This window comes from Chrysoperla carnea, chromosome 5 (genome assembly GCF_905475395.1).
Source record: "Chrysoperla carnea chromosome 5, inChrCarn1.1, whole genome shotgun sequence".
In the NCBI taxonomy this organism is placed as follows: Eukaryota; Metazoa; Arthropoda; class Insecta; order Neuroptera; family Chrysopidae; genus Chrysoperla; species Chrysoperla carnea.
The window spans coordinates 35,636,152-35,663,431 of NC_058341.1; the positions used below are offsets into that span (position 1 = coordinate 35,636,152).

Consider the following 27,280-nt stretch of genomic DNA (forward strand, 5'->3'; position numbering starts at 1 on the left):
AACAAAAGTTGCTTATTTGTTTATAAAGAACATTTTTTTACATTTAATTTAATTTTTTTTTCTATTTCTAACGGTTTACAAGATCCAATTGACTTATGTTGCTCATTTACGAACTCAACCATACTTTTTACGTTCTAAGCGCGCTTTAAAAATTTCAATTGGATATCTCTTTTGGTATTTGAGTTATTGTGTTGACAGACAGACGGATAGACGGACAGACAACCGAAAACGGACTAATTAGGTGATTTTATGAACACTTGTACCAAACTTGTTTGTAGCATCAATATTTTCAAAGCTTTTCAAACTTGGGACCAAACTTAATATACCTTGTATATATTTCATATACATGGTATAAATATTAGTACTCATGTAAATGTATCCAAAAGGCTTTCTTCTAAAAAAAAAGTATATTTGTATACATTGTAATTATATTATCTTTAATAATATACATTTTAATAATAAAAGGGCATTATTATGTTTATATATGATGCAATTTACGAGTAAGAGCGATGATGTAATCATGTATGAACACATATTGTTACATAATTCAATAATATATTTAATGTGTTGTTTGGATAAAAAGTGTTTATGTTTTTAAATGTAGACTATTTATGGTAGCGTGAAATTATTTATAATTTTTGTTGTTATATTTTATCAATGTTTGGATTTGATTTTACTTTCAACATATTTATAAATTAAGTAGTTTATCTGTTTCAAATTTTTTGGGTGATTACAATTCTCACACATGAACTTTTTTAATGTTTAGAAATATCCATTTTAATCGTTTTATTTTAAACAGATATGAATTTATTACAAAAAAGTAAGAAAATTGTGTCCAATTGAGAATTTTGAGACATTTTTAACCTTTTTATTGGAGTTAAAATTTCAATTGAAAATTATGAAACATTTTTAACCTTTTTATTGGGGTTAAAATTAGCCCGACTTTATTTTTCTCTGATATAGTGGGTAAATTTAGAATTTTCAAATAGACAATCTAAGATTGCACAGCTCATTTTACGAAAGAAAATTTCTATTATCGTCTAATGTGCCAGAATATATTGATTATGAGCCAAACTTGACTTACAGATTTTTCATGTGTTGGTGTTGGCGCAGGGCAGTCAATCAGTTTTTTTTCTAACTGAACTGATTACATTGCGATACCAGCCTATATCTGCACAATTTGGAATCAGTGGTCTGGAATTGAATGATATTAGCTGTAAAAAATAGTTTTTACAAATATTTTCAAGATATTTTTCATTTGCTAGCTTTTGCTATTTATAAAATTAATGTTTCGATCACAAATGAATCTAAGTTTTAACTCTTATTATACCCTGTATATATTAAATATATATCAAGATTTATTAATTGTAGTCCCAAGTTTGTAACGCTTAGAAATATTCATGATCCGAACAAAATTTGGGTCTATGTGTTCACAAAATCACCTAATGTGCCCATTTCCAGTTGTCCGTCTGTATGTCGGCACGATAATTCAAAACCGAAAAGAGATATCAAGCTGAAATGTTGGCGTGCTCAGGGCGTAAAAAGTAAGTTTGAGTTCGTTAATGAGCAACATAGATCAATTGGGTCTTGGGTCTGTAGGTCACATCTTGTAATCCTTTAGAGATAGAACAAAAGTTTAAAAAATGTAACTAAAATCAATCTTTTGTTTGAAACATTTTTTCGTAAACATCACTATTTACCCGATATTAGTTCAGTTTCTACAAAACTATAAAATATAGAGAATTGAAAATATGATGATAGCTTCAACTAGTGGTCTTGTGGAACATTCTCGAAAGATGAAAAAAAAATTATAGAAAATTCTTTCTTAATTTTCGAAAACCAAATGAATGAAATGACTGACAATGAATGATGCAAGCACTGACGTTCAACACTTTCTTTAAAGGATATTTCAACAATTAACTCAGTCAATTGTTTATTTTCATTTGTTAATTTGACACTTAAAAGAATATCGAAAATATAATGTTCATAACGGAGAATGGAAAATGAGTTGTTGAATTTTTTTTAAACAGATTATATATATTAATTACACTTTAGGACAAAGTTCGAAATTTTAAATATACTCTATGCTAAAATTAATTCCTATCATATATAAATATTACGATATTAGTAAAAGGGATATATTATGCAATAATGCAATTAAAGCAATTTTTGCACACACTGTAAGTGTGAAGAAAAAATATACAGATGTACAAGTATCAGTTTTCTTTACAAGTTTAATGAAATATTTTTGATGCTTAAGCATTATTTGAGATGATATAACATAAATGCGTAGTTTAAATTTTGTGATAAATACAAAAAAATTTTGAAATAAAATCCCATCCAATTCTAACTACTTATTAGAAATTTTTTAATTGTTTTTTGTCACTATTTAAATGCTTCTTTTGAAATTTTTTTTTACTTCTTGCTTTAACTCTGAATATCCTAATCTATATATAAGTAAATAATATATGTTAATTCAAATACAATACAACCTTACTGATCCAGCACTTGTACAATAATCCGGTACTCTCCGGAAATCGAATTTTATTAAAAAAAAAAATACCGAAATGTTTAAATAATCCGAAAATTTCAATGATCCGGCACGCTTTGGTTTTTAATAGTGCCCTATTAGCGAGACTGTACTGACATTTTAAATTTGTGCCTGTTTAAACATTGTTTAGCTTGGATTTTAAGGTAAATTTTTTTGATTTAACCGTTCTTTGTTGATGATTCACAAAATTGATATATCGAAGTTTTTTCAACTCAGACAACTACGCGAATAAACTAAATTTTTTTTATACTTCTGCATATTTAGCCGTTCGTAAACCTTTTGCAAATTAATCAAAACGAATTTAAATTTTTAAATCATTTATAAGATAGTTTAAATTATTCGTAAGTGGCCTGTAGCGATGGAATTAACACAAATTGCACTATAGAATGAATATACATAAATTAGATCATTTCAAATAATCATTTTTAAGATATAGTTGTTACACCTTTGAAAAATAATCCAAAATAATTTATAAATAATAATGTATGCATGTATAATTAATATCAATCCTGTTTTCTTCTAAAAGATAACAAAAACTTAATTATATGCCTGGAAATAATATTTAATTTTGTTTGTTCACAATTTACTGTTGGGCATTTTTTGATATGATCATAATTTGCACTTTCCACGTCACTTTAAAATATGCAGTTAAGTCAGAATTAAAATTCTACAAAGAAGTGCTGAATATTATTTATAGTATTTCAGGGTTAGTACCTTAAGTAGTCATTACAATGAAATTGTAATCATTTTTCAAATTCGAACCTATAATCGACTAACTTTGGTTACTCAATACTTTGGTTATCAAATGAAAAGAAAAAAATTGAATCATAAAATATAGACACATTTATTATGATACCAGCAGGTATTTTCAATTGAGAGGTATATAAATTATTGTGGATAGCAATTTTTGTTTGTTTACTTTTTTTTTAAATAAATAGATATTGCAATAATATTGGTTAAATGATCAATTTTATACGACTGTACTATGTTCAATTTAATCGAGAAATCATTAAGGATTTCGAAATTGTATCGATATCGAAAAACATTAAACGTCTTAGAATTGCATTCTCTATCTACCACTTTTCTGTTGCTCATGACTTTTGTGAACTTTTTATGTCGACGTTTAAAGGTTTTGGAGCTGTAATAGATCTCTGATAAAATATATCATATGGGCTTGTAGACCGTGAGTCCATAGTAATACATTTTTATTATCTTCTGTTTCTGCCATTTGTAGGATTGGTAAAGGTAACTTTGTTAATATTGAAAAATTTGACGTCAGCTGCGACTCAAATATCGAATATTTAGAAAATCAAGTTTTTAGATTTTGGGTTTAGATTTTCGTATTTCGACAATTTTTTTATGCCTGCCTTTTGAAATATTGTGCTATCAATAATTGTCTTTAACATAAACAGCCTGCATAAAAAATCTTCAAAAAAAAATTTCTTAAAATTGAACACAACGTTGAAAATCGAAGGAAAAAATTGAATTTCATGGTTTGAATTCAACCTGAAATCAATATTTATTTTTGTATTGGTACGGATCACTAAAAATCCTCTAAGGGTTTGATTAATCAAACATCTTTGTAAATAATAATTTTTTTAAATAACATGTTAAGTAACATATATTTAATTGCTTTATATTGAAGTTGATTAAGTGATTATTGTGATTAAGTGATTATTGTGTAGTTTTTATTTAGTAGGAGGGTCCATAAACACAATTAAGATAAATTTGTAAAAAATTAGAAAACCACTTAACAACTTGAGAAAAAATTACCCATTCTGGAACTGTAATTTGATTTTTCCTCGTTCTTAAAACACACTTTAAAAATTTCGCCAAAAGTACTATGACCAAGAATGCCAGCAAATGACAAAACTCAATAGTAAAATAACCCAAGTAAGGGTAATTCATGCCAAATAAAGCTATGGTAATAAACCCAAACAAAAATATAACCATAAAAAATTTTTTATGAAATTTCAAGTAATTTTCGTCATTAATTTTGTTATGATTATTATTGTCATTGGCTATTTTTGTCATAGATATCCCATTATTCCTGGGTAATTTTTTTATTTCATCTGCTTACTTATGGTCATAAACACAATAAATTTCATAACGCTGAGTTGCACAAAACTTTAAATTAATTTTTTAATTATTTACAAATTTATTAGTTTTAAGCCATTCGAAGTAAAAAAAGCTAACTATAAAACATTTTTTATTTCGAATATAGAACTACCTTAAAATGATTTCGAATTAAAACATTAAATTATTAAAAAAGTGAAAAATGTCCAACCTACGAGCATTTGAACAATCTTTACGTGGTGGTTCGTTAGTGGCGGGTAACAATTTACGTAATAAATTTTCCCCTTTACAACATCGCTCATGCAAAGGAAAAGTCCATGGTACTGGTAATTATAATACAACGCCAGAAAATAAGTCTGTGACACCAACTAGTGGCCATAAACATTCACCAAGTATTAGTTCTTATGATGGTATGAGTGATACAGAAGATAACGATTCAATGATTGAAGGTATCAAGAATAAAGCCACGAAATTAAATAATACAGCCACACGAGCGACAAATTTGAAGACTGCGAAAATACATCAAAATGGTAGCACAGCGATTAAAACTGTGGAGAATAATGGAACATCGAAGAAAATTAAAAATAAACGTCGTGAGTCATTACGTAAAGTTTTAGAACAAAGGCCACCATTTAAATCAACCGTATCACCAAATTCTTTAGCAAATGGTGGTCGTCATTTAAAGAATGGTGTGATTGTCATTGAAGCAATTAATCATAATTCAGATATTAATAGTTCAGAGGAATCAATTAAAGATAATTTAATTAAAAATAATAATAAACCAATTACAAAACCAAAAATTGTTCGTAAAGTTTCACCGAAAATTAATAGTCATCCGCCACCGATACATCCGCCATTAAATCGTAAATTAAGTACAAATAATAGTTTCCGGAATAAATTGAATAAGCGTAAATTTTCGAATAATGTGCAAACAATTTCATGGACACAATTAATGGATCTAGCAATGAATCAAAAAGTGAATTGTAGTTGGAGTTATGATTCGTTGTTAAGAGATTTTAATTTATTGAAAGCTAATGGAATCGTTTCAGAAGATCAAGCAGATTGTATGGAAGTAAGTAATAAACGCATTTTTTTAAAATTATATAGCTTTTAAAACCCGAACTATGGAATTTCCTGCTATTTCAAGTTCCCTCTTACCTATTTTTATCGTAAAAACAAAATTTTTGTCTTTTTCACACAGCAAGAATAACTTTCGCCCTATACAGTATTGACAGGGAGCAAATCAGGTGGAGGCGACAGCTAAATTGCAGCGCTGTTATCTTATAAAGTTTGCAATAAATCGTGCGTTTTCAATTGTATACATGTAAATAGTATAGTAAATGTCAAATTAAAATGACTGAAAAATAATAATTAATTGAACTTATTGCTTTAGATATTGTAAAAATAAGTGACGAAATTGCCTAATTAATATTTTTAAATGTAAATTAATTACTTATTGAAATATTTGAATATATAACACTATCAAAATATCAATTTGTCCAGTTTTTACAATTCATAGCAAACTAGTTATAAACTTTTATAACTAGTGTGCTATAGATTGTAAAAATTGGACAAATTGGTAATTTAATTGTTTTATGTATTCAAATATTTCAATAAACTTGTAATAATTATGAGTGTGTGCCAAAATAATGAAATAATTTTAAAAAATTTTCTAAGCAACTTTTTCTAATAATTTTTATACCATGCATATATGTAATATGCATGGTATACTAAGTCAATACGATAACTCAAAAACGAAAAAAGATATCAAGCTGAAATTTTTACATCGTACTCAGGACGTAAAAATTGAGGTCGAGTTCGTAAATGAGCAACATAGTTCAAGTGGGTTTTTGTCCGTAGGATCCATCTTGTATACCGTAAGAGATCAGAGATTAAATGTAAAAAATGTTCCTTATAAAAAAATAAACAACTTTTGTTTGAAACATTTTTTCGTAAACATCACTGTTTACCCGTGAGGGCGCAAATTAGGCGTTAATTGTATAGTATGTATTATATGGAAATATCAGTTATGTATGTGCATGTATGTATGCGTAATGTGATAGAGAAATCAACACTGTCTATGCGTGGTATTTCAACAACTAACTCAATCAATTGTTTCCACTTGTTTTCGATATCTTTAACCATCTCTGACGCTTGGCAAAATACCCATCACTCATGATTTTGCAAAATTTTAAATTTATATTCCTATAAATAGAGAAAATATGATCGTCGGCCAAACTTTGGCTTTTTTAGTGTATTTTGGATATTTTCTTTATCATTGTGTACTGTACGTTTTGTTCCATCAATACGCGTTGACCCTTAGGTATCATAAATTCCTTTATATGATGATCCCAAAAATATATATAAAGCCTCGTCAAAGAAAAGTGAAATAAAATAAAATTAATTGACAAGGTATTCCAGAAATTGTTAATTACTTTTAAGTAATTCGTGTATTTAGATAACATTTGCTTTGTAAATAACTTCTGTATTTGGATAAAAAACATATAAATTACAGATATGCAAATTGAAAAATTTAGTTCAATTCTATCAAGTTTTTTTTATTTATTTTGCATTCAATAATAAACTAATAAAATTAATTTGCATTCAAAACATTTTAATTGAAAATACACGTTTGTAGAGAGTAATTTTATCAAATGTATTTTAATTAATCAAATATAAAAAAATGTAATTTGAAATTGGCGTTTTGCCCATATTAAACAGAAAGAGTAATTAAAATTTGTAAAAGTAAATAAAAATAACATCTTAATGTGTACTTAAAAATTAACGAGTTGTGGATCTAATCTCGTCTTTGTTGTGAAATGGAAATGCATTGTTGTTCAAACAATAAGACATATCTTGTGGTAATCATGAATACAGGCTCCGAAATTCTGCCTTGGAGACATTCTGTCAGAGTTGTTTCTTTGGCTGACACCGACTCAAAAATAACAATAATTTTAACTACATTATTTGATCGTTATTTTTTTACTTTTTAGTGCATATTAATTTGTTTTATAAAAGTTTTTCTTTTGAAGTCAGTTTTTTTTTGTTAAAATTTATTTTATTTTGTGATTTTTAGTGAATCTGAAGTATACACTGACTAATTTGTCACTAAAAGAAGAATCATCGAAATCGTGTGTTCACCCAGTCAAAAGTTCTGAGCTAACACACATTTAAAAAAAATACAGTCAAATTGATAACCTCCCCCTTTTTTGTTTGAAATCGGTTTATAAAATTCGTAATTAATATTATTATAAATGAATGTGCTTTATCGTTACACCAAATCCAGAATACTAGGTCTATTTTTCATGAAATTGTTTAGGTTGAAAAGGCGAAATCAGAGATAATTTCAAGCGTTAATTATCTAATATGATTTTAACAAACTTGTCAATTATCATTTGATAAATGAGAAATTTTTCAATAAATTATTAATTATAAAATATAATTGAATATTCTCCATCTTCCATCGTAAATCAATATTAATGTGTGTGCTATCTCCACTGAATTACTACAATAACCACTATCATACCATATAAATAATATTAAAAACATAATATTATATTGTTCTTTTAAAACTTTCAAGGTTGAAATCATCATATTCAGAATTCATTCATTATATAAAAATCATTCAAATATTTTTATTTTTCTTAAGTGTACATTTTTCATAAACTCTTTGTAACGTACATTTTACCTCTGTCTACAAAAATTGTACTTTTTTACTTTCAACGTAAACTATTTTCTATATAATTTTGAACATGACATCTTCAAGTTAAATATTTTTTGCTCAAACAAACTCATTATCAACAAGTGAAAACAAACAATTGACTTTTTCTTAAAGTAAGCTTTTTTAACCCTCTAAGATCTTAGAAGTAATAATTATTTTATTTCTTTCCTCGCAGTTGACATTTGATCTCGGATTTAAATGATTAGACTCTATCTAAAAATTAATGAAAGTTAAGGTTCATATATTAAAGATGTGAAATAACTTTATTTAACGAATTTTTGATTTATACTCTTTTGCATACGGATCCTAGATATAGAGGTCGTGCGAGGCTCATGTCAATATTTTGTAATAAATACCTTATTTAAAATTAAAAATAACATACGATGATAAATGATTCTCATAAATCACTCAATCACCTTTGCATAAATACATTTGATAACTGTATGTAATAGTACATAAGTGTATGCAGTAAGTACGACAAAAACTTGTTATTCACAATATTAATATAAAAATGTTGTTCTTACTAAAATTTTAAGTAAATTTGTTCTATATTTTATTTTTTATTTTTACTTTTTTTAATTTATTTATTTACATATAAAAGTTCAAATTCAAAGACATATTATTCTCATTGAAATTAAAATGATTAATCATATTACTACCATTATTCTACCATTTAATTTTAAAAAAGGTTTCTATCGTTTTGTGATAAAAATTAGAACTATTTTCGACAAATTTTCTTATAATACTCAAAAATACTTATATATTATTAAATATAACAAGTGAAAACAGACAATTGACTGAGTTAATTGTTGAAATACTATGTATAGTGTTGATTACCCTGTCACATTACACATACATACATGTCACACATACATAACTGATATTCCCATAGATATAATACATACTATATGTATAATTTGCGCCTAATTTGCACCCTCACGGGTAAGCAGTGATGTTTACGAAAAAATGTTTCAAACAAAAGTTGTTTTCTTTTATTCTATTGCTAACGGTTTAAAAGATGGGTCCAACGTACATTGATGTTGCCCATTTACGAACTCGACCTCACTTTTTATGTCCTGAGCACGCTGTAAAAATTTCAGCTTGATATCATTTTTCGTTTTTGAGTTATCGTGTTGACAGAAAGACGGGCAGATGACCAAAAATGGACTAATTAGGTGATTTTTTGAACACCTATATCAAAATTTTTTTAGCATCAATATTTTTAAGCGTTACAAACTTTGGACTAAACTTAATATACCTTGATATATTTCATATATACATGGAAGCGGTTACAGTTGGTTCTACATCTTTTTATAAGAATGTTTTATTAATACCTGATATTTATAAGTATTCCTTAAGATCAATAAATTTATGTATAATTTTCTTTATTTTCAGGTAAGTAATTATGTCAGACATGAAGGAAATACATTTTCAAATACTTTCGTAAGTAAAAATCTAACTGTAACTTATATAGGCATGGGTAAAGACAAAATTGTTGAGCATTTTTGTCTTCTCTGTGTGTCAACCGATATTCTTTTATGTGGTTTGGGAGCTATTGACGAGATGTAGTTGTTACCAGTAAAAAAATTTAGAGACATAATCAAATATGTTCGAATTTTTCGATCATAAGGCGAACTTTATTTAAATTAAACCTTACATACTCAAATCGTTTAAATAATCATGTGCAATATGACCTTGTCTTCTCAATTCTGGGGATGATTTGGAGGGTATATTATACCAACTAATTTGATTAAGTAAGCTTTTAGATGCTGTTTTAAATTCGTATCTGAGAACTTTTACCTCTACGAAAATTCTTTTATTCGTGACTCTTAGGGAATGCGAATAATATTTCATTGGATGACAAACCTAAAATTGATCCGTCCATTGAAAACGATATTCAAATAAGATGATAATTGAATAATAAATGCAAAAATTACTTGCATTGACTGACATTTGCAAGATTGGGATGTGATCCTTTGTCGAACATATTAAAAAGAGGCAATTCTGAATTTGTTTTCAGGTGCTGGCACCTGAAAGATGAATCTTTGGCTAAGAATTCGTAGTGGAAAATGTTGTTAGATGTGATAGTCTCTAAAATTTACGTTCTTAATAAATTTAACTATCAAAATATATCCTAACCCTGAATCGAATATAACAATGAGAATAGGTGGTGAACAACTTTTTTTTAATAACACAATGTCCTCGAAGATATTAGAACTTACAGTAAGGTTGTCACTTCAAAGTTTCGAATAGTCGGGATGATAGATGAACCAGAAAGTCGGGAAATAGTAAAATTAATAAGTATATCACCGAATCATAAACTGTACGATATTTTTTATATCCAGTTTTTCCAATATTTAAAATTTCAATAAATATTTTTCAACTAATTGGAAATAAAAGCTGTTAGGAACTGTCGAATTAACTTGAACTGTTTGGAGGATTTATGTTAATATCTAGAGGCGGTTTCTAGAGTCTCCCTATCAAATCTAGATAGATGGACAACCCAGTTAGTTCTGTATTACTTAATTCAAAGCTTTATCCTGAATTACTTATATCGCAGCTTGCATTATTACATATAAGGCAGGCATACCATCCCGCTAGTTAACGATAATGGAAGTAGAAATATATATTTTATAAATAAAATCAAGTATGAATATAAATTTAAAACCGTAAATGGTTGAATTTATAATATTGAGACTGTGTCTTGTTAACTTGTAAAATATAAAACTATGTATGTAGCATATATTGTATATATCTGTGGTGTTGACTTTGCCGTAGGCTTATGGCGGCGTCTGAGTTTAAGATGTGAGTGAGAAGCCTCCTTTTATTGAGCATGTTGACCTCGTGTCGTTATTATTATTTTATTGATTGAAAAATTTCTTCAATATATATAGTTCTGAAATAATAATTACTTTAATTTTTATTTTATTTACAATTACACGTACGTTAAACGTAGAAGTCGTCTTTAAAACATATAAAAGGAAGAATTCAATCATTTAAGATAAATTAACAAAATTAATTTAAATTTACTTTTTACTATGTCATCCCGCCATGTTTAATTATTTTATTATTTGTGTGATAGTTAATTGCTTTTCACAGGATTGGAGTCATAATTTAGTTTGTCATAGAAGTATCGATAATTTTTTATATGACAAGTGAAATTTACAAAATTTAAAAAACCCCCGACAAATAAGATTTATTCCTTGTTACCGATTTTTGGAAACTTTGCTATAAAATGTTCTCAATTGAGTCGGTTCGACCGTTTAGGGGCTACGATGCCCCTGAGAAACACACAGACGCACAGATAAACACTTTCAACTTAAAACATTCCTTCTTAGATCAATATCAAAGTGTCAAGGAAATTAGATGAGATGAAAAGGATACTTGAGAGCTATCATTTTTGGGACAAATTTTTGGAAATATTTTAAATGAAATTGAAATATTTGATTTTGTTCTTTTGAATTATTGCTTTAAATTACCTAATTAGTTTACCATTTCACTTTTCGAAATGAATTGAACCAGGTTTATTTGACCATTAATTTCCACAGTAATTATTTATATGTCATTCCTTTTTCAAACTGAATCGATTTTGAATATCATCGCAAATTTTTTAGTTTTTTCGGAAAACATAGCTAAGAACACTCCGTTAAATTACCATTCAAATGAAACCAAAAAAATTAAAATCAGTTCATCTGTTCAGGCGCTACGATGCCACAGACAAGCAAACACGCAGACACACACACATAGCGGTCAAACTTATAACACCCCTTTTTTTAGTTCGGGGGTTAATAAAAATATTGGGGCTTAATCTCCGGTATATGTTAAAAAAGATTATATAGATCAAAGTTCATTGTGTTTTGTAATATTTTCAAAAATGGCATTGTTTTTGCCAAAATTTCAACAAAATAACAACAATTCAACTACTTCTATCTAGAAAAAATGGCAATCATGATCAATTATGATTATTTTAACGTTATCTACCATTTCCTGAAGTTCTCTTGTTATAAATTGGACCACCCTGTATATTGAAAATTCCACAACTTATTACTTTTTTGCGCTCCCATGAAAAAATTAATAAATAATTTTAAATATAAATTAAAATTTTTAAATAAATAAATTTCAGACTTGTTCTTCGTTGAAGATTTTTTTTTTAATTTTGCAAATTTTACTTTTTTTAATACACGATTCGCGAACATAAATAATGCTTTTTTTTTCTCAATTTTGTTGGTTTTACGCTATAAAGGACAAGACATTGAAAATAAATCCATTCATAAACTGTTTAAAATACGAACCTGTTTTTATCAAGACGAAGAAGATGCAACTTTGTAATAACGATCATAATACCTCCTCTTTATATTATTAATATCATACATGTTAAGGATTTACAATAAATAAATCAATATTATAGTTTTTTTTTTTATTTATATTTTAAATTTTAATTTAATTTTTTGTTTGTTTTATGAAATAGAAAAACATTAATAAACTGGTCTCAAAAACAGTAGGGCGTTATTATTAATAACATTTATAAAATTTACTGATTTTATTATTCATATATTAATAAATAATAATAATAATAAATCGATCGCACTCGTGATAGCAGGATAACTATACTTTATAAAAACGAGTGAAAACAAAAAATTGACTGAGTTAATTGTTCAAGTACCATGTATAAACAGTATTGATTACCCAGTCACATTACACATACATACAAGTCACACATACATAACTGATATTCCCATATAATACTACAATTTGCGCATAATATGCGCTCTCAAGGGTAAACAGTGATGTTTACGAAAAAATGTTTCAAACAAAAGTTGTTTATTCTTTTATAAGGAACATTTTTGATATTTAAACGAGTGTCTCCTACGGACCTAAGACCCAATTGACCTATGTTGCTCATATACGAACTCGACCTCACTTTTTACGTCTTCAGCACGCTATAAAAATATCAACTTGAGATCTCCTTTCGTTTTTGAGTAATCGTGATGACAGACGGACAGACGATAAACAGACAACCGGAAATGGACTAATTAGGTGATTTTATGAACACCTATAACAAAATTTTGTTCGTGCCGTTATTGTTTTTAAGCGTTACAAACTTGGGACTAAACTTAGTATACCTTGGTATATTTTATATACATGGTATAAAAATTTCATTACTTGTTGATTAATGATGAGTAAATTATTAAAATGAATATTGAAATTTTTGCAATGTAAATAATTTATTTTGATACAATTGAAAAAAAATCAAATATTTATTAATAAAGTTTGATCCATTCACGATACCTTACACAGTTCCATACTACGTGTTAGGTAAAAAGGTATTGAGAAAATCACTTTTGACGTTAAGCAGCCTGGCAGTCATAAACGGGCTGATAAGTCTTAAGCAGTGATCTACAGAATGACTAGACCATTCAAAGAGTTGGCTTTGCTTTATTAAGTATAAATTACTATGGTTTATTATATATTATGTATAAATACTATGGTTTAATATCCTACCACTTATTCAAAGCCTGCTGAAAACAATATTATAAGCTTTTTATTGTAGTTCCATTTTAAACCAACGATTGTCGAGAAAATAATTCTCCCAATATTGGATGAACTTTTATTGAATTGAACACCTTCGAGCAAGTACTTGGTTTTCCAAAATCAATTTTATATGAAACTAAAAAAAAGGGGTGTTATAAGTTTGACCACTATGTGTGTGTGTCTGTCTGTATGTCTGTCTGTGGCACCGTAGCGCCTAAGCGGATGAACCTATTTCGATTTTTTTATCGTTTGAAATGTAATTTGGAAAAGACTTTAAAGGAAAAAGCAATTGAAGAGAGAATGTTTTTAGATAGAAAAAAATTTGTCGGAGGTTTTTAAATTTCGTAAGCACTTTTTAAATTAATCAGAGTATAATCCTTCTTATTTTTCTAAAATGCTCATATGCTCAGTGAATTATAATTTTGCTGTTTTTTTTTTTTTTTTGGTGATTGTGATCGCTGGTCTGTTACGTAATATAAAAAAATCTAAACGGGTACATTATGAGTACCCATGTACATTTAACAGTAAATTCTCATTATAATTATACGAAATTATTAATTACAAATACCATGTATTTATTATTTATTTATCTACAAAATTTTATAACAAATTATATATTTCTTAATTTATTTAATTAATTGACACAAGGAAATATACATTATTATAAATAAAAAATAACATTATCTATGTTATTTTTAAAATATATTTGTTAATGTTTTACCTCCATACAATTCAGTCGTAATTAGGAGGATTTGGATTTTTAGTCAAATAAATCACACGCAGAATTTTTTTTATCTTTTCATTATATCGTTTGATATGAGAGTTTTCAGACTGCGATTTCATTATTTATATAGTAAAATTATAAAATAAAAAATTAATATACTTCAACATATAGGCAATAATTTTACATAAACGATGATCTCATTGTATGAAAATAATATAATTTTTAAGATATAGAACTCATATTTCCGCGCTAAAGCTGGCTCTATGAGCAACGAAGTGATAAACATTTGAAAATCGCTTCTTATGATCTGTTATCGAATTAATCTTTTGTTTGCAAGATAACGCTTCTCATTAAGTCATTATGAAATGTTTCTACATCTCGTATTTTGCAAAAAAAGAGTCATTTTGATTATAATGCTTCTGCCAGGCTAATGTTCAAGCTTGAAATTTTAAACTATTTTACAATTTGGTTGGTATTTTAAATAAAAATCTTCAAATTTATAGTTCTTTGAACCCCCGAACTAAAAAAAGGGGTGTTACTAAGTTCTACCGCTATGTGTGTGTGTGTGCCTGCCTGTGGCATCGTAGCGCCTAAACGGGTGAACCGATTTTAATTTTTTTGATTTTGTTTGAAAGTAAATTTAATGGAAAATTTTTTTAAAGCTATTTTTCAAGTGCGAATTTGGGGTTCCGTATCCGAAAAAACTAAAAATTGTCGATGATCTGTCAAATCGACTCAGTTAGGAAAAGGCTTTAAGGAAAAAGGCAATTTAATGAAGAGTGTTCTTAGATATGTTTCAAATGCGAGTTTAGGGTTCCGTACCCGAAAATTTTGTCGGGAGTTGTTTAAATTTTGTAAATTTCACTTAATGCAAAAATTAATGTTTCCAAGACAACGGTTGTTTGATGAAAGAAATAAATACAGAACATTATATGTATTGTAGCTGTGTACATGGAAGTTTTGTGGCTCTCATACCAGACTTTTACTCTTACATAGATCTCGTAATGTATTTATTAATAAGTAGGTATACGAAATGGCTAATATATAAAATATTTTAACTGATAAAATTGTTAAATTTATCTATTTCATAAATAAATATAAACATTTTAAAATTAAATATATATTTATTATATAAATAATTTATTCAAATATTAAACTTTAATGTTTATTAAATTTACGTTTTATAAAAATGATATTTTAATTATGGTTTTTTCTTAATTGTTTATTTATAATATTATAATATATGAATAATTTTTATAGTTCAAGTTTTACCTTTTAAAGTAAAAAAAATTACAAAATAACTAAAATCTTAATAAATCATTAAAAAAAAACTCTTAACTTTTTGATGAACATCTGAGCAAACTAAAATTGTACAACGTGGCACTTAATTGTGAGCACAGTTCATTCAAAGTTTTCTCACATTTTTGGAGACTGGAAAATATTTTCTTAAAATATGGAGTTTTTATCCAAGTTCAAATAAAGACCTTGTGAATTTATCGTTTATTTAAAAGTGAGTGCCAAGTACAAGAAAATTTTTATACAAGCAACTTATTTTTTTTGCTCTCAGTTGGAGAACAACTTTTTAATTTTTTTTAAATATGCATTAAAATAGTTGTTTATTTTTTGTCAGCAGGTTAATTTTTTTAGTAGCCATTTTTTGAATGCAATAAATATGTTAAATTTTTATTACAAAAAACCGGAATTAATTGATAATTTATGCATTACAGTTTCGTAGGAGAAAATTTTAAAATTAATGGAATAATCAATATCTATTAAGGTGGTCGTGATTTTATTAAATTAATTATCATGTGTGAAATGATACCATAAATTAAAAACACTTCAAAAAAAGTTCAAGCTTTTTCACTAATATTATCTGCGCTTCCACCATCAAAGATTTTTTTAAATAATCGTTAATCCTGAAGATCCTAATCAGGATAATCGATTAAATTATTTTATTGCCATCGATCCTTAATAAGTGTGCGAAGAGTCAATTCAATTCGACCTTCTGAAGTGGGTGAAAATCACGTTCAAAGATTCCGTTACATAGACACATACCAAGCTAATAAAAACGTGTTATAAAAGGATGAACGAAATTGGCAGTAGTTATAGTTACAAGTGAAATTTTCAAATCCCCTGACTAATGTGGCTTTTTCCATGTAACGCTATCCAAACTAAACCAATTTTCTTGATAACTAAGACCACTCTCGATCAAGTCACCTTTCAAACAAAACAACCAAATAAAAACGATTCATTCGTTTAGGAGCTACGATACCACAGTCAGACACACAGATACACACCTTTATTACTATGTTATAAAACCCCTATTTTTGTGTCGGGGGACAAAAATAAACCGTTCTCATAACTCATTTGAAAATATTTTACACTCGCCATTTTAAACTCCTTTGCAAGATGCATAAAATTAAATTTTACTAACCTTCTGAATAATTTTATTTTGCTAAATGATTTGTTCGCTAACATTGAGCTCTGTAGTATATTGATGCAGTATTTATTTTATTTTTTGATTATCACTCCAGGTCGAATTACCTTAAAAATTATTTTTACATAAAAATATTATCATAGATAAATTAGTAAATAGTAAATGATACATAAGATTGTAAAATAGATGTATTCTAAAGACTTTAAGATTTAATGCCATAGATAGCTATTTATATCTTTGAAATTTTACATTTTATCCAAGAAAATTAATTACATTTTAAATATTAAAATTTCAATTTCAATTAAAATTCATAAGTTTGAAAATCAAAACTAAACAAATTAAACTAAATTGTTAATAAAAAAATTTATAGCATTTTTATTGAAAAAATCTAATTGTAGATGCCACTGCAGCTGTTCATATTTTACAAGTTCTTACTACCTGATGAATTTTTATTGGGAAATTACCTTGAGAATAGAAAAAATGAATAAAATGTGTAGGAAAAATATTTACAATATATTAAATTAATTTATTGCTTATATTTTCAGTACATACAATTTTTTTTTATAAATATTTGTAATGTTAATGGGAGACTGTTGTACCTTGAATTACAACTTGTTTTATTAATATGTGGTCCACAATACAAGACCATAACGTATCATGAATCATAATTACCATACCTTGGATCACCCCAAATGATTGATAGTGAGATGATGATAAGGCACTCAAGCACTCTAGGAAACGACTTCATATCTGGTGATCTATAACAGAAGATTTAAAATGTATGGTGTTCAGTGATCACTGATTCAGGACGTTGTTATATCCTAGGTACATAACTGTGCGTATTTTTTAACTCAATTCCCTCAATTCTACGTTGCCAAATTGTTTATCCCACCTGAAATGCACACATTTCTCGGCCATATACCTTGCCGAATGGCAATTAAACTTTGACTTCATAGAGATCTTATGTTCTCATTAAGAACAATATCTTTGCAATCCAGAAATTGAGGTGTGATTCAAGGTACATTATCTTCATGGTACGAGACTCTATCCTATAATGTAAAATCAACAAAACCTACATATGTAAATTAACCAATAAGTAGTAATCAATAATAATTAGTTTGATTTCTATAAACAAAGTAATCATATACAATTATCATAGGAAATTAACATAAATAAACAATTATATTTTGTTGGTTTATTGTAACAGTAGTTGGTCTTAATCAATTTTTTTGATTCCAATTATTAAAATTTAATCTCTTCAAACAATGAGTTTTAAATTCATATATTTTGTGGCAAGGACAATGTTTTCCTACATGTGTATGCCAAGGTTTTCATTATGGGACCAATCTGAGCTTTGTGTGATTCAAGCATTGTAATATCTAATAGATAAATCCTGTAATTATTATTAGTTATACGCCTCGCCATTACGCTTTTCCTTTATTCGTTTAAGATCGAGACTTCTTCGATCAGTTGTGAACTAAACATACAATGTGTAGGTACTTTGATCGCCTGACTGTATTATTACAGTTTGTAATTGAAGTTACTTTATTGTTATGGCAGTTAATGGCAAAACAAAAAAAATTTTTCCGTCCTCCCAAAACTCTGTCTACTTCTATATGATTTCTATCCCACTAGAAGGGACAAAATACTTTGAATTGTATGGGAAATATCAGAAAACGTCCTTGTAAAATCCTAAACGTCCTAATATGGCGAAAAAATGTCAAAAATGCAGGATTTATTTCAATTCTTTAACTTTTATTTCAAGTCATCCATAAATATACAGCCATAAGTCTCATTTATTGAATGTTCCGCAACGGTTTAATTTGTGTTATATTTAATACTTACTTGCTTTTTAATACCTTTTCCACGTCTTAGAAATAAAGTGTAACCTAAAATCACAATTCTCTATAGGAAAATATTGTAATATAATAATTCCAATTTCTTTCTTTTAGCAATTACATGGCGTGGGATTTGCTATTTTATGAATGAGAGTAATTATTATTCTTTTTAAACAATTATAGTAATGACTACATGTCGACAAATAACGAAAACGTCTGCCTTACGGCTTTCGTGAGTTCTCTTTTTTAGTATGACAAATATATTTTACGGAAAACTGTAATTATTATGTATTGACGTTCTACATTAGTGTTTTATAATCATTGTGGTCCGTAGTAATAATTTCAGATGAAGCACAATTTTAAAAATATATATATTAATTCTCATATAATATTTATATATTAAATTATATAAGTGGATCGAATCACCATTTTTCAGTAACAATTACAGATTTGTAGAGAGTGAGCAAAAACACCTACTAGATGACACTTATAAGCTAAAATAAGCGTTTCAAAAAATTTTTGAGCTACGTATGCCCCCCGATGCGGCTTCTCTATGAATAGGCTAAGTTCTCTAAATATTCTTTTGGGTCCTTTTAACACGTTACAAAAAGTTGAATGAAAATCGGTGCTGTTTCTCAACTTTTCCACTATCGACACTTTTTTCCGGCTTGTTCATTGTATAAATAGATCGATATTGCAGCGCCATACAGCTACACTGTAACCTTTAATTTCCAAGTACTTCTATATGAAAATATGACTCCAATTTAGTTGAAAATTGCCAATAGTTCCGATTTTGTTAAATATTGATATTTCTGATGCCTTATTTGATGGCAACCCAATTCGGAAAGTGTGACACTTCTCCAAAAAGAAAGTGAAAATCATTGATTCGTTTTACCTACCTTTTTGGAAAATTTTTAAAGGTAAGTTTGGTTTTTAGGATAATTTTTTTTTAAACCGTGGCTTGAGTCAAGTGTTTTGATTTTCATATTTTCGGCGATTTTTTTCCTGTTTTATATGTTAAGAAAATCATTTGACAATATAATACGTGAAAAAATGACAGGGTTTCTACCATTATTCTCTCGTATTGTGTTGACAATGAAATTATTTTAACATATACGACAAGCATATAATAATCGAAAAACACCATTCGAAAAATTTGATTGCCCTAAGCTTGACATTCAATAGTTAAAACTTCAATTATCTTATTTATAAAACTTACCAGACTTACCTCTTATCCTTGTTTTAAGGAATCAAATGATTAGGTGGAGTTACCGGGAATAATAAACAATATGTATTTTATAATATAATATAATTATACAATATGCCTCTTCTCTGCGTTTCCACCATAAAAACATACTTTGCAGTACAAATTCAAATAGCACTAGAACCGTTACTTCAATACGACCGGACATCCTGCTTTTTTGAGTGTAGGTAAATTGATATTTCGATGTTTTATGCTGCGAATTTAATTGAGCCCTGCTTATGAAAAGGCTTTACATTTAAAAAATTCAAAGTATGATCAAAGACTGAGTTTCATTTCACGTAGTTTTTTCAACTTGTATAAGGAAGTTCTTTAGAAGAACACAATTTTTAACATATGGTTACGTTTCACACTTCGTTTTATCACCACTTTTATATGGAAGTCTGAGTGCACTGGTGTTTGTATATGTTTGGGGATATTTTTTCGTTCACATTTTCTCGTGAATGAAAGAAGGTGATCGCGAACTCGAATTTGCTGTATTAAATTAAACACACACACAATTAAATTTAATCATTTGGGAAATTTGTGGACCATTAGGGTCCCACTTACATGAACAGCTTGTTAACTTAAGTATTTTTCGCGTGTTCTATTTTGTATTCAGTAAGTATTAAAGTAGTAGTTGATATTTTAATTTGATACGATACAGCCTACAACAAACACCTAGTATTCAATTATAACAAATTATTGCATAATTTTAAAATAAAAAGTCATGGAGGAACATAATAGATATTAATAATCATCTATATTCTTATGATATTATGTATGTATGCCTTTAAATAATTATAGGTGTTAGAATGTGTGAAGAATTAATAAATATCACGTTTATTGTAAAATGTAATTATATAGTGTTAGATATAAAATATTAGAATAAATATTAGATTTGTGTAAAATTAAATCAATAACTTCTTTCTTAATGTTTAACTTAATTTTTTTTCTTGAAGTAGTTCGTTATTAATTTTGTTTTTTTTTTTTTTTTTTTTGTTTTCTTTTTGTAAATGTATAATTCATCAATTGGTTTATAATAGACTTACAGTAGGGAAAGCATCCTTTTCTAGATATGAGCTGTCGAAATTTTAAAGGAAAAACGTTATTTTTGTGAATATTGTCAAAACACATGAAATTTGACAGTATAAGTTAAGGATCTTTCATGATTAAATACTTATGGTGATAAATTACGAAAACGAAGTAGAAATATGGGGCTAATACTTCGTTTCGAGAAAACGATACACACAGACTTTGTTGTAAAGTCAATAACGATATGCAATGCCCCATACTTTGGAGCATTGTGCTTTGCAAATTTACTTGTAGTATCTACATACATCGTACTCACTACAAGGAATTCCTAATTTATATTTCTATCATGAGTAGTTTTTGCTCTCTGCTGATTCTCTGTTAGTCAGTGCAAAGCGACTTCTATACCTATATAGAAATCAAATAAACCATAGAATGTAATATATATCAGCAACTATGGTTGGAAAACTTTTTTTCATGTCAAGTTCTACAATATGTTAGAAATTACCTCCAGCAAATATAGTAAAAATTGATTATATCGGAATTGAATGGACTACAAACTCTGTTTATCAAAAATACTCCTCTAAAGTATTAAAGGAATAAAATTTGTACAAAAAGTTTTAACTAAATTTCCAACAGCTGTATCTCTGCGAAAAACCAAAAAATTTGGAATCTCAATAAATCTTTTGAAAACTTGTACTTTCTAGTTTTGGAATCTATTACTCCAAAATTTTTATCACTCCTTGCCGCTTTTTTCAGAGAAAAATGTTATACCTAAATTTGATATGAATTAAATTTTTTAATGAGCTTTTTGAACCAAAGATAATCGCTTTTTAAGCAAAATTAACCCTTCTGGATTTAAAATTACAACTGTTTGAACTTTTGTGTAAAAATTTTGTTCTATTAATATTTTGGATTAGTGTATGTGTTTTTATATGATTTATGTTATTGAATTATGTAATTTTTGCTATTGAAGACGTTTACATTTGTGTTAATATTTACAAGAAATATAAACAGTTCTGTTACAAAACGTGAGAAAGTTAGCATAGAACTAAGACTAAGGTCATTGACAGATATTTTGTTTACATTTTAAATTAGCATTGATTGAAAAAGTGTTAATTAATTTTTTTTTTTCTCAATACACTTTTTTTTTAATTTTGCAGTGAACAAAAAATATTAAACAATATTATTATGCTATTAAAAATAAAAAAATTAAATTACATATGTTCAATTAAAATCGGGTCAAGTTTGAATCATATATTATATAAAGTTGGTGTCTCTATCTATAGGTAATAATTTTATATGTCTTAATGTTGTAAGATTTATGTATAACGTAAATTAATTTATGACATATGGTTATCATAAATTTTATAATTATTGTAAATAATGTTATTTCTATTGTTTATTTGGAATTATCAATAATTTTTATACCATGTATATGAAATATACATAGTATATTAAGTTTAGTCCCAAGTTTGTAACGCTTAAAAATATTGATGCTACGAACAAAATTTGGTGTAGCTGTTCATAGAATCACCTAATTAGTCCATTTCCGTATGTCTGCCTGTCTGTCGTCTGTCGTCTGTAGTCTGTCCGTCTGTCATCACGATTACTCAAAAACGAAAAGAGATATTAAGCTGAAATTTTTAAAGCGTACTGAGGACGTAAAAAGTGAGGTCGAGTTCGTAAATGAGCAACATAAGTCAATTGGGTCTTGGATCCGTAGGACCCATCTTGTAAACTGTTAGAGATAGAACAAATGTTTAAATGTAAAAAATGTTCCTTATAAATAAACAACTTTTGTTTGAAACATTTTCTTGTAAACATCACTGTTTACCCACGAGGGCGCTAATTAGGTGAAAATTTTGTATTATGTGTTAATATGGGAATATCAGTTACGTGTGTGTGTTACGTCTATTCAAGAGTGGAAATCTTTCTTTATTTACGTGACGTCCAAAAACAAACGATTGCCTAATCAAAACTGTCTATAAATGGTATTTTAACAATTAACTCAGTCAATTGTTTGTTTTCACTTGTTTTACATTAATTTTAAAAATTTTCTTGAATCTATGATAGTAGTTTTCTTGAATCTTGAAGCTTTAAAATCAAACCAAAATTAAGAACTTTGCATACAAATGAAAAACTATTTTTCGAAAAACACTGACTTTGATGATTAATTTCTCCTAAACCATAGAGAGAATCGATATGAATTTTTCATCAACGACGCATAAGAGGATGATTAATTGATAAAGAATATTATGTTTTTTTTTTCGATGATCTTTTTGGATCATTTAAATTTTTTTGGTATGGAAATGCACTTGCACTTGAAACATTCTTCTCAAAACTGAACCTATTTTGAAACTCGCATTTGAAACATAACTAAGAACAGTCACCATTAAATTATCTTTTAAACGATACAAAAAAAAACCAAAATAAGTTCACCCGTTTAGGCGCTGCTACGATGCAACAAATACACAGACAGACACGCACAAAGCGGTCAAACTTATAACACTGTCTGTCTATCTGTTTATCTGCAGACTTCTTTCGAATCACATAACAGATTTGGAAGTGGTTTTCACGATCACATAGATAATATTTTCCAAAATTTTCCGAAATGTTTATATGTACAGTACATCCTTATTAAAATTTCGTTTGCAGCCATGCGGAGTTGGGCCGGATCGCTTTTCAATAAACATACTTAAAACACGATTTTCAGATTTAGAAAATCGTTGCCTAAATCCAAATCAGAAAATGATTAGGATAATAAAAAAGTTTCTGTAGACTTTCTTTTAATTTCTGCCCAAACAATGCAAGCATTAAGAAATGACCAACCACTAAATTGATTTTGAATATATAAATTTAAATGTGTATAATAAAAGACTTTTTCTTTTTGGTCGTGTCTATAAAGACCGTCATGTCAGGTTATAAACATTAGTCAAAAATAATAACAATTTATTATTTTGTCACATAAGATTAAAATCTTTGTTCGTAATTGAAATGTGTTCACATTGAAAACACTACACCACACCCAATTTTTATATTTATTTTGATTTATTTTTATCAATTCAATTCATTAGTCTACATTTGTCTTTATTGTGTTTTAGTGAATAGTCTAGAATATTTATAAAATTGACAAGAAACGGTTTAAGGTGATTGCAAACCTACAGTATTGTAAAAAAGTTTTGGTTTATTGCACGGTACATACATATAATCCAAATACATGCTTTGTGGTCAATTAATGAGTTATTTTTAGCTTGACAATACTACGCTTATAAATTTGATAATATAGATATCGCTCTTCAATCATCAATACTCTAACTATAGTCGTCTCTGTTCACCAAATGATGGATCTTCAATGAATTCAGAATTAAATTAAAATGTTGTTTTTATATCATCGACAACCTTATATTTTTATGGTATTATTATAAACTACAAGATTGTCCAAATATTTTAGATAGTTTTTTTATCACACTCTCTAGATTTTTTGATATAGAAATATCCAATTGAAAAGGATATCATATATGATTCATCATTTTTTCAGCCAACTTTGAACGATAAAATAATAATAAAAAACTCGATGGCCTATAAACTTTTTGTGATTATTGGAAACTTTGTTAATCAAAAAATGTAATTATAAAGTTTTATTGAAATCCCTAGTATTATTCAATCCTTGCATATATCCTTAACATTGGACTTAAATTCCTTGGATTGATTCTTATAAAACGTTATTTTATACGGTTTCCTAGAAAATAGGCATTGACTTGTATTTACAATTTCCAGGTTTCCATGAAGAATTTGGCTATAATTTTTTTTTTGTAAAAAATATCCGATATCAAGCCAAGTTTTCAAAATATTGAAGCCTGTCGTCTTACAGACGTGGACTTGTTGCGTTTGGGGCTGAAAGCTAGCTCATGTGCGTGACTAATAAGAATAATAGGTAAAGGAAAAATACACAATCTTCTGCCATTTTCTGATTTGTTAACAAAGTTAAAAATTTGTACTTGGACTGAGTCATAGAAAGCTACCTTAGAAAGATGTCACCATATGATGTCAAAAATCTACATTAATTTGCAAATCAATTAAAGTAATTGTTCTTTATTGATTTAAAAATCATAATAATTCTAATGAAATAACAATATATAACAAAGATTTAAGCAGATAGCAGATAATAATAACTAATTTATAAAACAATTATTTAATTATATAAACCAAAAAACAATAGATAAAACTTTCCCAACCAATAATTTCCATTACAATCACAAACGATTCATTAATAATATTACGAAAAATATTATAAAATTACAGATACAAATTATATGTATTATAAATTTTTTTTATTAATAATTAACATTAATTATAATAATATATATACTGAATATATTATTAGTGTAACTTAAATAAATATAAGGAATTCATGCTGTAGAACTCATTGTGATAAATAAAATTAAAATGGAAAAATATCCAAAAATATTTTCCTTTTCCCCGGATTTGAAACAATTAAGAATGTTTAGGTTTCCTGTAAATTATGAGTATATTCCCATGCTCTAGTTTCGGTGATTCGATGAAGAAAGAATAGTCAATCTCTATCTCTATATATTATAAATGCGAAAGTAAGCATGTTTGTTTGTTTGTTTGTTTGTTACGCTTTCACGCTAAAACAGCAATATAGCTCATACTTCAGAATAACACATGAGATATGATTTATAAAGATATATTAATAAAAAAAATTTTTAATTAATTTAATTTGACATTACCATATAAAATACAGATTTTTGTAAAAGTTGTCATGTGGCATTACCATGAATTACAGATTTCTGTAAAAATAGTCAATATAAAATATTTTACAGCCATCTTTTCTGATATACTCAATGAATAATTACTATTATACATTTAAAAAAATAGAAAACCATTCATATATGTTACCTGTGTAAAGCAATCCTTACCATTATATCGAGTGTTATAGAAAGGAAATAAGCGAGAGCAATCTTCATCAATCTTTACTTTTAAACTCAGCGAAGCGGGTGGATATCACTCTAGATTTCATATATTTTCGTTAATATTTAAATATGTTTTTCAAATGGAATCGTCGTTGGAGCTGTCTTGTTAAATTAATAGATAAACCCTTTCACTCATATCATCTATTTTTTTCCAAAATTTTAAGATCTGTAATTTCTTTAATATGTTTCAATCTATGTAATTAAAAAATTAATATATAATTTATTCGACACATTTGATAGAATTTAAAATCTCTTAAACTTTTAATTTATTCCACGCCCAATAATAATGAGAAGATGAAATACGCCTCAATTTGGGTCCTTATTGGACAAGAGTTGCAGGAAACTGAACACAGTGGAGACAGTTGGAGGAGGCCTATCCTTAAAGGCACACCGAATATAGAGATATATGTATAAATTTTTAAAAAATGACCTACAATTCGGAAAAGAAAGGCTATTATTATTATTATTATAGCTCCATTTCCTTCGGCAATTCGCTAATAAGCTGTGATATATGTAGACAAAACGAGAGTAATCCCATCCCATAAGATCCAAGTTTTAATCAGATGGTAGCATCATAAAAATGTGTATGGTCTGACTGGGATTAATATAATAAGAAGAGTAAAGAATTATGCATTGATCTACATTCAATATTTAAAAAAATAAAAATAATGGTATTAGTTATAATTTTATTCATTCTTGTGTTACCGTTTTTAACTGTTTGTATATAATTTTTTTGTCTTTGCATAATAACCTACGCACCCATTATATTGTTATTATTAGTGCGCGTTTATTGTGCATTTTATATTTTATGGGTTATATATTTTAATATACAGATTGTTTTCTAATTCGATTTATCTCTTGTACTTACCTTCACCCATATAGAAATTATAAGTGTATTAGCTTGATACCCACCCAATTCGTTGGGCTTAAGAGTAAAGGCCTCCGAAATAGGAGTAGGGATTGTTTTACACAGGTAAAATATATGTACAGATTTCAATTTTCTTAAAAAATGTAATCATCTTGATTCATTGTGGGTATCAGAACAGGTGGCCATGAATTGTATCTCTTTCATCATTTTTAACTGACTTCAAACAAAAAGGAGGAGGTTATCATTCGCTGGTGCTTTCAGTGT

The 27,280-nt window shown here is 27.5% G+C and overlaps 1 protein-coding gene across 3 annotated transcripts in view; it reads left to right on the forward strand.

The window, feature by feature from the left end:
• LOC123299724 (unconventional myosin-XVIIIa) overlaps nt 1-27,280 on the forward strand; it is a 274,559-nt gene that overhangs the window by 111,365 nt on the left and 135,914 nt on the right. Inside the window, exon 1 of one of the 3 annotated variants that reach the window (XM_044882039.1) lies at nt 5,450-5,699. The exons of the other annotated variants lie outside the window; for them this stretch is intronic. Within the exon in view, the coding sequence (XP_044737974.1) occupies nt 5,580-5,699 (120 nt within the window). The 5' untranslated portion in view covers nt 5,450-5,579. Of the gene's footprint in view, nt 1-5,449; nt 5,700-27,280 lie in introns of those variants that run through there. 3 annotated transcript variants of the gene reach the window in all.